The 16406-nt window shown below is 45.0% G+C and overlaps 1 protein-coding gene across 1 annotated transcript; it reads left to right on the forward strand.

Annotated features, from left to right (window-relative positions):
• The first annotated feature begins 11596 nt into the window (after positions 1-11596).
• Positions 11597-15805, forward strand: LOC139597130 (protein FAM162A-like). Its single transcript, XM_071442124.1, has 4 exons — positions 11597-11717; positions 13534-13639; positions 14849-14957; positions 15600-15805. The coding sequence occupies exons 1-4, from the start codon at positions 11597-11599 to the stop codon at positions 15705-15707; spliced, it is 444 nt and encodes a 147-aa protein (XP_071298225.1). The 3' UTR covers positions 15708-15805.
• The last annotated feature ends 601 nt before the right edge of the window (positions 15806-16406 follow it).

Here is a 16406-nt window from a genome sequence, read left to right on the forward strand (position 1 = left end):
GGAAGGGTTTGTGTGAAGAGAAACCGACTTCATTTGTATTACAAGTGAATCCAGGTAAAGGGGGAAAAAAAATACTGAGGAAAGAATGAATACTTTTGGTGTGCTGAGGAACATCTCTCACTGTGATAATGGTTCCTTGGGAACAAAGCAGCAGGGTGTTCACTGTCACTTCCTCTCAGGGCTTTGTCACTTTTTCTGGACATGAAGGAGTGTGGATAGTGGCTTTCTTGCTCAAGCAGCATACCTTGGTTTATGTTTTATATTGGGGGGGGGGTTGTGGTTGTGTGGTTTTTTTTCTTTTTTTTTTTGTGACAAATCAACACTTTATGGTGAACAAAATGTGATTTTCCCCCCTGTTTTTAATGATTTTGGAACTGGCGAATAAAATGTGATTTTCTGTTTTTAATGGGTTTGGACCTAAGACTTGTAATTTTGTGTGTGGAGTTGGTGGCTGCAAAAGCTTCTATGATCCTAAGCCTTTGAGAGCTTGAATCTTTCCAGTTCTACCTCCAGGAAGTCTTGTCTTAGAAAGTGCAATAGTCTTGTTTTGGAGTGGCCTCAGAAAATACAGAAAATAATTAAATGGGAATTTATAAAAAGGACTGTAGGACTGGAGCCTGTACTAGAAGCTGGTGAAGAGGAGCCTTTTCCTGCACTCCAGCTGCTCCAAGATCATTGTTCAGCCAGAAAAGAGCTGTCAGCAGCCTGGAGAGGCTGAGAGCAGGCTCCATCTGCTGGAGCTGACAGCAGCTCTCACCTGGGAAGGGACAGACTCGGGGAAGGAGAGGGAAGTTAGTGAAGTAATGAGTGAGGGCAATGAGGTGGTGGGAAAGGACATTGGACAAAACAGCTTCAGAAAGAATTCAGGAAATTTTTTGCAAAGGAGATGCTGAAGGCTCATACCAGCCATCTACAAGAAACCCCTGCTGCTGCACACAGGGCTCACTGGAGTAGACTTCAAGCTCTAAGATTCATATCTGCAAACTTTAACTCATTTACAAGAAAAAGAACATTGTTCCCAAGAGAAATGCATTGAATTTTCTCCTGTGTCCTCTGCCAGACACAATCAGATTCACATTCAACAGAGTTTGGATGTACTTTCATCTGGACATCAACCTTAATTGCACAATCTCTTGAGTTCTAGACTTTCATTATTTTCCTTCAAGCAATCAGGAAAGTAGAACTTCTTGGCAGAGTTTCTTACTATAATTAAAAAAAAGTATGGAAACCATGACTGGCTTTGCTATGGGCAGCCTGAGTTCCACAGGGTGAAACCAGCAGCAAGCACCAATGATGGCAGATCCCCCTTCACCAGTGTTAATCAAAGGTAAAGTAATTCCCTTTAAAAGATGAATTGTGGTGTTTTCAGGAAAGCAGAGTTCATGTTCACCTCTACCACCTACCCTGGATGCCTGCAAGGCAGCTTGTAGCTACACATACATGCTAGTGAAATACTGGCAGCATGAAGACACCTGGAATTTCCCCAGGTGTTCTGTGGCCAGAATGATTAAACACAAGCAGATGACCACCAGGAATTTTGGTTCTTAGTTTTACTTTTCTGTGTGTTGTCGAAGTACTTCAGAGGCAGAAGAGGAACCTCCAGGTAAGACCCCAAAGAAGCAAACCCACGTTGTACACCCAGGACAGGCTGGGAAGGCAGATGGCAATGTGGGAAGGAATCACAGAGTGTTAAAATGCAGCTGTTGATGAGAGAAAGGAGAATGCTTATGGGAAAATCCAGAAGCGTGTAGATTATGGTGAATTAATAATAGTGTTTGACAAAGACTAAAATAATGAGAGGAATCTGTCATATTCCACCTGTTCAGATAGAGCTACAGGGCTGTGAAATGACAGATCAAATTAAGGTGTCAGGCAAAAAGGCTGTAGTGAGAGAGTGATTGCTGAGACATTAACCAGACTCTGGAGATGGTGACCTGGGAAAATCTGCTGTGAGGGAGAGTCACTGGAGGGAGCCCTGGTCCAGCTGGAAGGCCTGAGGCTGGGCAGCTCTGAGTGCACTGCTTCTTCTGTGATCTTGGAAAAGATCATTTGGGATTGATGTTTCCATGAAAATCAGTTTGGAAGGACTGTTTTGAAAATTTTCATCCAGGAAACTAGAGAGCAATTAGAAACAAAATTAATTTCAGGGTTGTTTTAAAAAAACCCAAAACTTCCCATGAGCATTTCTGTATAGATCAAAATGTTTCTGGCAAGCTTTAGCCAGTCTGTCTGCCTCAGGTGGGGACACAAGACGTTAGTGTGGAGCTCTGGGGCAGGAAGCAGCCAGCCTTTTTTCCATCACCTGCTTTCCAGGCTGGACAAAGCTTGTGGCTGTGCCACACCTGTGGCCACCTCCAGGCTTGGTCTGGGTGAGAGCTGATCATGCTGCTGGGGGAATCCTGAAATCCACACTCTGTGGTTGATAGTAGACCCCTGCCCTGAGCTGCCAGAGAGTCAGTTTGTTGTCATAAAATGAGACCTGGCTGCTTGTGCTGGATGATCTGGGATGGTGCTCCTGCCATTAAGATGCTGTGAAACTGCGCACTCAACTTTGGACACGCAGACTTTGATTAAATCTGGGATTTACAAAATAAAATCAAAAGGAATGGCAATTAAGGGGGATAAGGCTCAAGCAAGGAGAGATGTCAGTAAACTGGGAACTGGCAGAGTTGGATTGTCCAGCTCCCATCTTGGAGTTTCAGCAGGGCTAATTTCAATAATAGAACTAAGAGGCACAGGCATGGGTGGAGAAGCGCCTCCATCTCCTTTAAGAGCTGTGTTCCTCTAGAGCTCTGAAATGCCACCAGATATGTGCCAGGATCTGCACTTTCTCCAGCCACAGCACTTTCTGAGGATGTGGCTGGCCAGTGGCACTGTCTCACTGAGGAACATTTAATAGAGGCTCCTTCTGCACCCCAAACCCTTACAGAACTGGCTAGTGCTACACTTTGTCTACTAGATGTATTTTTCCAACTTCAAAGCTTATATTTTTATGAAATATGAATGAATGGGTGCTCATTTGCTCCTTAATTTCACCTTCCTGAGGTCCACTAATGGTGCTTAAAACGTGCCTCCTGTGTGTGTGTGTGTGTGTGTGTGTGTGTGTGTGTGTGATGGATTTTTGCCAGTGTGGATGAAAGAGGCAAACCAGCCTCATTCTCTGTGCTTTCTGTAACTGTCTGGACTGCAGACATCCAGAGCCCAAATCCCTGCCTGGTGCATGAGTGTGCAAATGGCTTCAGGAACAGGGGTTGCTCTGCTCTTGCTGAATCCCAGTGCTGCATCTCAGTATTCTTGTTCTCCTGGCATTAGGAATATTTTTTTCATTGTTTGGTTTTAGTTGTATAAAGAATCTACAAACTATTTTCTTCTTTTGAGCCTAGACATTGTCTTCAGTGTAGAGAATTGAGAAATTTCTACATTTAAACTCTGTTGCAGCAACATGGTCATATTGATTCCAGTTACCAACAGCAGCATTGCTTAATAGCTTGAGTCCAAGCACGGACTTTGGAGCTGGTTGCAACAACAGTCACCTTTTCATCCTGGAAGTGATGAATGGCTTAGGCATACGAGGCAGGAAAATAAAATCTGTCACTGGGAGACAGATGAGGGCAGTATTTCCCTTTAATGTCAGGACATATGTGTTCCTCTCTGAATAGGTTTTCATCTTATGTGGGCTGTTAAGTGTCTAAGCTCCTTCCAGAGGAACCTTGCCAAATGTTCTGCTTCTTCATATAAAATTGAGGATCCACATTGCTGGTGACATATGCAGAAAGTATAGGAAAAGCAGAGATTGTCTTTACAACTCTGAGAACTCATTTATGTTAGGGAGGTTTGCTCCCCTTATCTGATATTTTCTTTAACATTGTTTTCTGTTTGTGTTTTGGTATTTTTTGGGGGGGTTAGGATGGGTTTTTTAAATAATTGTCTACAGTGAGTGGTGTATTTCCTGTTTCCCTGCTTTTTAGAAGGAGGAATAGCTACAGTAGACAACAGGGAACTGTGTTAAAGAAATGACAGTGACACAGAAGGGGACAAAGCTCCTGCTCTTTGTGTGTTGATGCTGTTGCCTCTGTCTTTGTAGTTATCTTGTATCATGACCAGGCTGAGGATGATATTTAACAGCTGAGATGGGGAAGGAACTGTCAGGACTGATACTGTTGGTCCTGAAAGGCTTTTCCCAAAGATCTGGCTCTGGATTTTGCACACATCACCAGTGTCCACAGCATCCTCTGTTGTTCTTGGGCTGTTTAGGGCTTGTTCTTCTGAGCCAGACAGCAGCCACAGCATTCCCACAGCCAAGGTGACTCTGTAAGACCAAGCCAGGCATGGTTAAATCCCTCCTCTCACTGCAGTGCTGCAATGGATGAGTTTGTATTTTACCTCTTGGGCTTTCAGCTGACAGTTGGATGTCCTGGTCCTGTTCTGCATGTGGCAGCACTGAGCCAGCAGCTCCAAATGCTCGAGTCTGAAGATTCATTAGCCTGCATTTATCAGCTCTTGCCAGGGAAATGGTGAATAATGAAGCCTGGTTCAGGTAATGAAATGATCTCCTTCTCACATCTGATTACATTGCTGCTTATTATTTCCTCAGTGTGTAATTCTGCTTCTCTGGGAACTTGTTTTGTAAACACTAATGACTGTGCAGCTGTGGTCTGAAGTTAAACCAGAGCTGCAGGAGCCTGGAGAACTTTGTGGCCCAAGTGTTGGCTTTGTCCCCTGTGCTTCATCAGCTGCTGGGAGGGTGGGGACAGCCCCTGCCCCAGTGCTGGAAGGTACAAGGAGCCCCATCAGAAGAGGTGCAGCCCTTGGCATTCACCAGGAGCAGTTTATTCCCTTTGCTCTGCTATCAGTGCTGTGGTTCAGCCTGACTGCCCATCTTCTCTGGCACACTGAGCTTCTCAGAGAGACATCTTCCATGATGGCTCTCCATTCATAATCAGTTAGCCAAGAAAAAGACATATTCCTCTCATTTCTTCCTTTATTCCTTTCCTTCTTGAGTAACTCTCTTAAACAAGCAGAGTACTGCAGGCTATTCCAGATGTTTTGTATGAGAATACTAAAACTGTTTTCTCTCTACTGGAATGACTTTTCTTGTACATCTTAGAATTGCATCTGTTTTTTCATTTGGCTGCTTGGTGTCATCCTGAGTTCACCAAATGCAGTCAGAAATCCTCATTCTTAGACCCAAAGGACTGACTTTGCACCAAGTGCTCTTTGTCCCACTGATGCAACATCAGAGGGTCTTCCAGTCTTCCTAGGCCCTCACTTCAGCTACTTCCTTCTCCAAATTGTCTTTGTTTCTGGAAGCCCCAGTTCTCCAAGGATGGTATTTGTACCTGTGAGAGACTTTTTTTGCAAGTTAAGCAAATGAGAGGTGCCAATGCAATGTGGGGAGCACACTGGAAACATCTCATATATCCATGATAAACTCTGTTCTTGGGTAAATCCCTCCTTAGTAAGACAGCTCTTTGCCATGGGTTGTGTATGTGTTTCCATGACCTGCATAGTCCAAAAAATGCAGGACAGTTTTGAGTTACTGCTGAAGAACTGAAGTCCTGTTTATGTAGGGTGTAATTAATTTTTAAGCAGCTCCTTGCCCCTCTGCAGTCATTATTTATCTTCTCAAGATGAGTGTCTCATTTTCCTCCTCATTACTGCTTTGCCAGACTACATGGGAGCAGCAGGAGCTGCCTGGGGCTCCCTCGTGCCAGGCACTGCACAACAAGGAGCAGAGGAGTCACAGCATGAGTGAAGTCACCCCTGAGTGTGCAGGCAGACACAGCCAGTGGTTTAACAAGGCAACAAGACAACAGCTCCTCCACCAAAGCCCCCAGGCTGCTATGCAGAGACTTGTGTGAGATTTTCACTCCTGCCCTCCCCATGCTCACTTGGGTGCCCAAGCATCTCTCAGGAGATGTGTTTCCCTGTGGTCCCTTTGGACACATAAAAGTTGCTGGAAGCAAATCTCATCCTATGTGTAGGTTGTGTTTCACCCAGCATGGTCTCCTTAGGAGGATTGCCAAGAAACAATTCATATATTTGAGGAGGCATTTGGCTCTGTTATGGTTGCTGTGTTGTTCATTACTGGTGCAAATTGTGCCCAGGGCAGTGCCTCCCACTGTGCTCCTGCATTGGTTATGTACCTTTTCAGCCAGTCACTGAGAGGGAAATTTAACCCCACAATGGAGGGGGTCCTAGTGATATCAGCCACTTTATTGGCCTGACTGGTGGTATATGACTTCTCTGCAGGAGCTGAAAAAAATTTGAGTCATCCTTGTATTAAGTGCAGGGAAAAGAAATTTCCACACAGAATGGTTCAATCCTTTTAAATTCGAGGGTTTTTTCCCCCCCTAAACTATTGACTAATGGACTGAAATTTTTGTAAATGCATCTGTTTTTGAAGACAATGCCATTTTTCTTATGAAAGAAAATAATTAAGTGACAAGGGAACAGCAAATCTGTCCTTGTCAATGTGTTCCTCTGGCTCAGCTGGGGAAACAGGTGTGGAAAACATTTAAATTAAATGGTTCTCTAAACTCTGAGTCAAAATGTAAACTGTTAAAATTCTGATGGTTTTGTTTTCTCTGGGGTTTCACACATTTTTGCTCTACAGTCCAATTGTGCACCATTCCAGGAACCAGTGACCTGGTGCAAAGCTCATCAGTGCATTGTTTTCCCTTGTAATAAAAGCTGTGATTGCATCACAACACCCCAAATATTTTGGATGATTTTCCATGGGTCCTGTGATCTTTGCTGCTCACATCTGGCTGCTCTCCCATGATGAAGCTGCACTTGGGGCTGCCCCACCTTTCAGCCCATGTGTGGGAAAATGCTGCAGGTACCAATTTGCCCTGTGCTGGACCAACACCTTCGTATGATCATCCCAGACCCTGGGAAAAGTCAAACTGGGGCTTTGCCAGAGCAAGGACTGACTTTTGTTTTGCTGCCATGAGCTTTGTCCTTCTGACATGAGCTGTTAGAAACCCTGCACCTTGTACCCAGGACACTTCAGAGCCATTCCAGGCTCCTTTACAGTGTTTGCTTGCATAGATTAGTGACTCCAGCTGTAACTCATAACCTCCACTGGATTTGGCTCCTATTAGGGCAATTCTTAGCTGCATTCCTGTGTCCAACAAAGATTCTATTGCATCTTCTCTAAAAATACAGAACTGATGGAAGGAAACACAGCCAATGTGGTTTATGGGCCCTCTTGTCTTACCTTTCCCTCTAAAGAAACTGATGTCAAAAGGCTCATGTGGTGTGAATTAGGCAAGATTTACCAGAGACAGTGGAGTTTGGGCTTGGTTTTACTTGTTTGTTTGTTCAAATACTATGGTTTACTATGTTATTTATGGTTTCTAGGCAAGATTTTTCAAATGGTAGGGGTACCATAAAATTTGGAGGAATAGGGACAGTATTGGCAGAAAATGCAGGATCTCTCAGTAACTGGATAGAGGATTTTTTTTTAAAGCAAAGTTGAAGTCTAACACACGAAAAGGGTAAGGACTCCTTCATTGTTTTGTTTCATTGACAACACTTAAGATTACAGAAAATATGAATCCAAGTGTTCTGAGTTGATTAAACCCCATGCTGGTGCTTGTGTAAAGAACTCTTCACAAATCCTCAAGTTTTGGTTTTGTTGTAAGATGCTGTAACTATTCCTTTGATTGACCTGGCCATGGTGAGGAACAGTTAAGGAGCTTTTAGTTCTTGGGATTTGCATTTGAGTTTCCTTAGGGTAGACTAATCCCTGATATGGGGAGGAGGTGACTCATCTGGAGAGAACTGAAGCCCTGAGTGCTGCTCCCTGGAGACGAGGGACAGCTTTGGGCTGGGAGTCTGCAGGTGAATGAGACTTTTCAAAGCAATTTCTTGCTCTTGCTGTGTTAAATTGTGCTGCTAGAGAACATCCACTTGCGTGGAAAAATATTTCCTGACTCACTTCTAATTTCATAAGCCACAAGCCCATCCAGGATTGCTGTTTATCTTGTCTAGGAACCAAGATAGAGCTCTGCTGCATATTTAATTAGATGGGGGAAGGCAAAGAATTTTAAGATAAGATTATCTTCTGTTCCCCATCACAGCTCTCATGTAAGAAGTTTTCATGGCATGCAAACCAGAGTCTGATGGTAAGCCACTTGTTTTTGAGGACACTGAAAACAGTTTTGCAGAGTAATACTTTTTAATTTTTTTTTAATACTCATATGAATTCTTTTCTGTGTATGAGGAAAAAGATTAGTAATGTGTTTTTATGAAAATGAACAAGGAGATGTAAAGAGATATGTGGGAACCTGGGGCTCTTGGAGAATAAACACTTTCATTCCTATGGCTGTTGAAAGCAGCAGAAGAAGGACAAATGAAGAGAACCTGAATCCATGTTTCTCATTGCTGCAATGATTCTAACAATAATCAGAATTAATTATTCCAGCACTGGGAATAGCAGTATGAAGTCAGCCATAAGCCAGAGCAATGGAGTTTCACAAACACAATTGGGTTCATATTGTGGTCCCTCAGTTCCAGTCCTGCAAAGGTTTTTGGGTATGTTTAGGGGCTGGCTGCTAGTCCTTGCTGTGGAGGCAGCTGAAGTAGCAGAGTTTGAGCTGGCAGAAGGGGTGTGAAGAGGATGCAGAACCATGATGGAGTCCTGTGAGGTTTTCTGTTTAGTTTAAATCTTCAGTGTTGGCAGCAGTGTGCAACAAGTGTGGCAGCTCCCTATCACTCTCACACAGAAACCAGAAATGTCATGAGCTGCCCCACCACAGCTGCAGACCATCCTCTGCTCTGTCTGAGCTAGTCTGGTCCTTTGTGACTCAAAACCCTTCAGACCTGTGCCCTCCCCTTGCAGTGAGGGCAGGGGAAGCCTGGGCAATGCCTCTAGAGCTGGTCAGTGCTTTCTGTACTGTCCAGGGCTTGCTCAGGAGTTGGGGTCCTGCTCCCCTTCTGGCAGAAGGATGCTGAAGGCAGAGGAGATGGTGCTTTAGACCCAGTTTTGCTAATTCTGGAACTCTGAACAAGTTGTTACTCCTATTCAATCAACTCCCTACATGTGATCTTAATGGTTATGAAATACTGGCTGCACTTTGGTAATGAGTCACTGATGGGTATCGGGTGATGGCTTGGTGTGGGGAGTGACTGGATGAGCCTCCTGTGGATGTGCTGTAACCTGGCCAGAGGGGATGTGCATGCACTGAGACAGGCACAACACAGCTCTAAGGAGATCAAAGTTCATCAGGCTGCTCACGAGTCTGCCTTGGTCCAAGAGCATTCTGCATCTCTCTGCTGTTCAGAAAGGGATCCAAGTTGCTCTGGGCCAGAGGGAGATCCACAGTGTTGGAGGGAAAGCTGGAATTCCTCACACAGAGGTGTCTGTAGCTTTCATGCACTGCAGTAAAACTCAGCCTGTCATTAAGCATTCATGGTGCCAGACAAACAAATGAAATTCAGGAACAAGTAACTGCCTTTGTGGTTTTGTGAGGACCTCTGTGTCCTTGCACTTCCAAATGCTGGCATAATAAATCCTGAAGTGCCTTTTTGCTCACAGCAGACAGGGTTAATACAGCTGTTGGCTGGTGTGTCTGCTAGAAGAAACAATTGGCAACCCTTAGGTGGATAAGCAACAGAGGCCTGCAACCCCCACAATTTTCTCCCCTTTTGAGAAATTAAGACATAGTACAAAAATGTTCTTTTTTTCCTCTTCAAGTCCATAATCAGACATGACATAAAGAACAGTCACTTCTGCAATGAGTGTTTTGGAGAGTGCCTGTTAGAGTGAAGATGCTCGGATGTTCTGCACAGCTGGAGCCCCTGTGGGGCCAGGCAGGCCCAGAGTGACCCAAGCACCAAGGCAGCACATCCCACCCACTGCCCACAGCCCCTCCTGCCCTCCTGGCTTGGGGACCAAGGCATGTCCAGGTGTACAATGCCATTGTTTCACTCAGCAGCTCTTCCACAAGGTGAGAAGGGAGCTCGTGGGAATGCTCAGGCATGCTGGCCATAAACTTCAGGCTATAAATGCATCTTCCCTCATACCCATTTTACCACAGGGAAATCCTGAGCAGGACACAAATATTCTCTCTGACTTTACCAGCTTTCCCTTCTGCTTTTTTCAACATAATCACATCCACTGATTTCTTCTTGTTTGCAGGTCGTGTTTGCAGCTGGAAACTCAAAACACTATTTATTTTCTGTATGGGTTCCTAATCTGGAAATGGATCTAATTTGCTTTACCAAATTACAAGCGAATTAAGATGAACACATTGTGCTGTGTCCGGATACATCGCGGTGCTTTCATGAAAGAGGAAAAACCACATTTGTCACTGCTGTGATTTTCTTCTTTCCCCAGTATCATTAACTCCATGTTCCCAAAAAATATAAAACAAACATCTCTATAAATGATGGCAGAAGTTAAGGAGCCAGAGCTGCATCTGTTTCACATCTTTCATCCTTTCAGCCCCTTAAGAATATCCCTGCCCACACCTGCAATAATCTTCCCTTGCAGTCCCTCCCCTTGCTCTTAGACACATTTTGATTATCTGCAATATTGCATTTGATAGTATTGCTAAGTAGTTCTGAAAATTTTCCTTTTGGCAACTGCTTCTTGACTTTTGAATAGAATTTTTTTCCCTACCTGTAAATCAGCTTTAGGGTCTTGTATGTCTAAGGAGAGTAAATACCCCACAGCTCCAAATGAAACAAGTATTTTGCATTTCCATTTCCTGACCCATCAGGAAAAATTTTGTGCAAAATGCAAGAGAAATGTCAAAGTGATAAAACAGCATTGCTTGTGGTTCTTTCTCTGGTTAGAACAGTTGGTGTTATGGAAAACATTCAGCACTATCCAGACTTTGTGGAGGGCAAATACTTTATAGGTATCACTACATTTTAATGACAATTTTACTGACTGACAAATACTACCTCAGCTGAGATTTTTGTTATAATTTCTTAGTTTACTTTTTTAAACCTGAAGCATATCTGAAGCACATTTCTTTGCTAGGAGAGTTTGCAGTCTGCATGTGAGATGGACTCCCTATACTGCATTTATAGGTACAGACATCAACTTTATTTTCCTGCCACCAAACCACATTTATTTTGAGATGTGGTAAACACTGCTCCTTTTCATAAAATCTGTTTAAAGCAACTGATTTGCAAGATTATTTTGTAGCTGAGAACAATTAAGAACTCTAACAGCTTAACCAGCTGTGATAATTAGCACTCACTAAGCCTGTCTTTGGGGAAATACAGCACACTGTCTTATTTTAGTTCTTCCATAGTAAGGACTGAGAAAATAATGCAAATAACCACTGCTCTCCTGAGCAGCTCCTTGGGATGGGGAGCCTGGGGCAGAGTCAGGGCTGGGTGTGAGCTGCCCCAGCAGTGATTTCTGCCTGCCCAGCTCCCAGGGTGTGTCATTTTGGTAATCACAGGTGATAAATTTAACTCGTCATCATGATGTAAGCAAAGCCTGTTGTGAGCTGGGGTGGAAGTGCGCGCTCCTCCCTTCTGACAGGAAGGGCTATTTTTACTTTAGTCAGTCCTAGCAGCAGCCTCCTGGGCCCCTGCCCAGGCTGGTGGGGCAGTGGTGGTGCAGGGCAGGATGCTGGGGAGGCTGCTGGGGCACAGCCAGAGGGTGGCTCGGCCACTCCTGTGCCCCGCCAGGGCTGCTGGCAGCAGAGCAAAGAGCGCCCGGGACGCGGCTTTGCAGGCGGCTGATCCAGGTGGGTGGAAAGGCCTTGGTCACTGTGTGGTGCTGCAGCGTGGAGGGAAAGGGTGAGAAAATGAGAAAATGAGCCTGATTCTCAGCCATGGCTGAGTTACTGCAGGGCTTTGTCTCCTGGGGCAGGGAGCACACCCAGAGCTCTGGCCAGCACAGTGCACAGGGGTAAAGCTTTTTCTATTACGTAGCTGGTCTGCTATGGCAGCAAATACCAACTGATGCTTCATGTCAGGAAATCTGCCAATTAAAACAAATAAATGTTCCTCCTCCTACCCAGCTGCCAGGTCTCCAGAAGAGGATCAGTGCTTGTCCCTGAGTGTGCAGGGCTGGTGCAAGTGGAGGATTTACTCCCCTCTGCTTCCTGCTCTGCTCCTTGCCAGTTTACAGCCACAGCTCTGTGTGCTTGTGCCAGGCACTGCCCTGGATTGGGAGGCAGGGAGTAGGCATGGGCTGCTCCCAGATGAACAAGCTTCCTGGTATGGACAGAGTTTCTCTTTGCACCACCACCTTCTTGGCTGTGCCTTTGCAGACCCCTCACCCTAGGAAAAGTTGGGCTGCATGGGCCTGGCTGTGCTCCTGTGGGATGGCTGGGGGTCTCCAGCATGGGCCTTTGCCCTTGTCTTCCTTGGGATGGAGCATCTGCTTTTAGCAAGTGTACTGTTTGCTGCAGATTTGATTCTGGCACTTGCTGATGTAACTCTCCTGGTCTCACTGCACTTTGTGAGAGAAATATGAGAAGCAGGAGACCAAATTTACCTGGGCCAAGATTTACAACTGGGATTTTTCAGCCACTTACAAGTCCTGGCATACATGAGCTGCTCTGGGGCCAAGGCACTTACTATAATTTCACCAGCTCAACACAGGCAGGAAGAAATTCTCTCCATGCCCTGTTCTGTAGCAGCAGTGATTTCCTTTCAGCTGAGTACCAGCAATCCAGCAACAGGCAGGGAATGAGGATGCTGAGGTTAGAGACATCTTCATGTCCATCTCTTCCTGCTCATTCTGGTCACAATTGGACATTTCCCAACCCAAGCCCCACACCTGCAAACACAGTGTGGCTTCTTGGGTGCACCTACCTGGATGTAAATACTGGGTGAGCAGTCTCAGCTGCCTTGCAAAGACCACTTGTACAGGTGTGCACTGCAAAAGCCAGGGCTTGAGCCAGCCTTTGCTTACTGTGTTTTCAGGTCTGTCTGCCCCTGTCCTTGTTATTGGGCTTGTTTCCATCAAGAGGAGCCAGAGTCCTTTTCTCACTGTGCTCTGGGTGACAGCATGCAAATGGCATCACCGTGGTAGCCTGATGGGGTGTAATGTATCATCATTAGAGTGCACTAATGTGGTACCCAGCTTGCATGAGAACAACTGCCAGTCTCCCACCAGGCTGCATTTTAGCAGACATCATCTCTCCATCAGTGATTTCAGGAGAAGCTGTGGAGGAGTTAGCTACTTGTGCTGCTGGCAGTTTGCTTAACTCACTGGTTGGGCCATTTAAAAGCAAGATACTCACAGGGTGAGATGTTGCTGTGGGCTCGAGGACTTCAGCCTCACACCATTTGCCCTCTTAATCAGGAAGTTTAGAAGAGATTTTTAGTTTAAAACCTACCAAAATTAAAGGGAAGAAAGTAATATTAAATAAGCTGCAAATGTAACAAAGGACCTCACACCACCTGCTGAGTCTTTTTGATGTTAGAAAGCACATTTAGCTTCCACAGAATAGAAAAGTGTAATTTTAAACTTTCAATCCTTTTCCCTCTGTACCAACAGCTCTTTTTCCTTCTTGAAGCTTAGCTCATTGCTTTGTACGAAATCTCTTACAGGTAAAGAACCCTTCAGGAATGAAAGAAGGCCTACAAATTTTGATAAAAAGGTGCTAGTATGGTCAGGACGCTTTAAAAAGGAGGAGGACATTCCCAGGCACATTTCGTAAGTGGACCTGTCAGAATGATTTTTTTTGGCTGTGAACACACAGATTGAGACTCCAGTCTGCATTACCCAGAACTGTGCTCTTGCAGGGCTTAGTGCCTCCCCCATGCTGGTGTCCAAAAATAGCTGTAAATAATTGAAACTCTTGTAACTTTTTGTCATTCCCTGTGAGGTAAACAGGATTTGCTTATTTTAGTTATCACAGATTTCAGACTAAGCTGAAGTATCTTTTGCAAGACAAGTGGCTTTGAAACTCAGAAGCCACCATGATAAGGTATCATTCAATCTGGGTTTTTACATGCTTTTCTAGGTTTTATTGATTAGTGATTAATAATGCTGCATCAATTTTAATTAGAAGCTGGGGCTACATACAGCTTTGATGGCAGACTTGTGCAGTGAGTTCCTCATGTATGGGCTGTGGTTCCACCTCCTTGCTGAGATATTTTGTCAGAGGATTGTCACTCAGTTTTGGAATCTTAATGCTTCTGACTTGTGACATCCTGGGTTCACCTCCAGCTGTCCTTCCCCTTGCAGGTGTGAGTAAATCCTGGATATAATTTCAGGGATGGCTCATTGCCATGCTGCAGTTTCTTGCAAACGTGAATTGTTGGTTATATGCCAGGAATTACTCATGGAGGGTGGTGGAGATTTTCCAGTGATGGATGGGGCTGTTCAGCTGCTTGGGAAGCAAACTCCTGGCTAATGCAGTTGTGTGCTCTGACCCAGTCAGCTTCCCACCACAGGCTGGTGGGGCTGGTGGCAGCTGCCTGGCAGAGCTGTGCCATGGTGGGCTTTAATTCCCTGAGGGTGGCATTGCCTGGCTCTGGGGGCATGGCCCCAGTGTGTCCTGGTGCTGCACTGCACCCCATGGCCTGCCCTGCAGCACCCAAAGGTCAGCCCTTTCTTATTATAGTGGAAAGACTTTCCTGTCCCTGTCATTTTACAGGCTTTCACTCTCTCACACAATAAAAGAACACAGGAGAGCAAGAGTTTTTAATCCTGTTATTACTGATGGCTTTTGACCTAAATCTTTTCTCCACAGGCTAATTTTTACAGTCCTCCTTTAAGCAGCTGCAGAAAGAGAAGGCTGAACCCCATTGTACATTGACAGGAAGTAGCTGCAGGACTTGAGCATTCATTACCCCTCTCCCCATGATCCCATTTCACACAGGCTGCTGCAGAATGGAAAATCTACTCTGTCCTCCACAGGTCTGAGGTCCTTGACACTGCAAGGAACATGGCCAGGATAAAGGTTTGCTACATCATGATTGCACTGACTGTGCTGGGCTGTGTGACCATGATCATCTCAGGCAAAGAAGTGAGTATTGTTTCTGGGGGAACTGGTTCATTTAATGCATGGCCTATGTGTGTTCTTTGGAAATAAGCACCTGGGTGACAGATAGGTTTGAGAATATGTACACATGAGCAATGCATGCACAGGATCTGTATCACCCCTACTCCAGAGGAGACACTGGCACTGGAAAGCACAACCTGCTGATTAATGTGTTGCTCCTGACCCACACTGCCATGAACCTGTGCAGTGCAATGCTCTATATGATGGTGTATCAACAGGAGGCTGGGCCAAAGGTAATGGAATAGCTCAGACAGTGTCAATGGAAGCTGGTTCTGCCAGCCATGAGGCTCCTGTGGTCCTGCCTGCCCAGCCTGGATGCCACCATGGTCACCATGAGCTGTGACTCTTCTCCCTATCCCACCCCACTGCTGCCTCTCCAGTTTGACTTGCAAGTCCCAGTGCACCTGTAAACAATTTACAGTGTAATTCTCCTGCTAATCAGAGCTGCAAATGCTGAAAATGTGGTATAACAAGGAAACAGATTAACTTCTATCACTGCAAAATATCAAAACCTACAGTGAGGTGTCAAAGGAAGTGGTGCAGATGTGGGGAAATTTAGTGGTGGCAATTGTGTGCATGCAATGATTTCCACCAAATTGTTTCCAGGCTGCCAAGAAGAATCAGACTCTGCTAAGGGTGAATGCAGAAAAGAAGGCCAAATGGAGGGCTGAAGTGGAGAAAGGTCAGGAGGCAGCTGTCGAGAAATCACAATGATTTGGAACAGATTTCTTTTATCATAAAGATATAAGTGATTTGCACATGTGGCATATGGACCTGTCTTCGTTTAACTCTTAAGAGCTTTTTCACTGAAACTCTCAGAGCAAAGACTTCACTGCTTAAAAACTGCTCCATGCAAACTGGGAACCTCCTATGGAAACCAGCTGCTTTTTGTGGCTTCTGGTCTTTGGCACCAGGCCCAGCTCATATACAAAGATCCCTTTTAAACTGCAAAGTGTGGAAAGGACAAATGCAGGACTCCCCAGCTCAGGATCAGCTTTTCATGGTGCTGCTGGTGCTCAGACCAAACCATGGTGCTGGTCTCCTCCAATCCAATCATTGCTCCCAATGATTGTCATGAAAGTTGTCTAGCACTTGCTTAGCTGTGATTTTAGTCCAGAGTAATTGTTAATACATGGTTTGCTAAAACTGAATTCTTTTTAATCATCATAGTTCATTAACTCATAATAAAACAGCTGTCCAATTACATCTAAAACAAACACATCTCTTCACAGCTTCATTTAGAGTGTCACCAAACTCTCTGGGATGATGCTTAACAGATGGGAGAAGTCCTAATGAGATATTGAAAATTACATTTTCATAAGTGACTTAACTTCAAGACAGGTCCCAGTTCATGCCTGTGGGTGCTGATGCTGTGATTCCTCAAGTGTCACATGTAACCCCTCAAGACCTGTA

Source organism: Agelaius tricolor, unplaced genomic scaffold, assembly GCF_023055355.1.
Source record: "Agelaius tricolor isolate 1412-34295 unplaced genomic scaffold, bAgeTri1.0.p SCAF_17, whole genome shotgun sequence".
NCBI classification, from domain to species: domain Eukaryota; kingdom Metazoa; phylum Chordata; class Aves; order Passeriformes; family Icteridae; genus Agelaius; species Agelaius tricolor.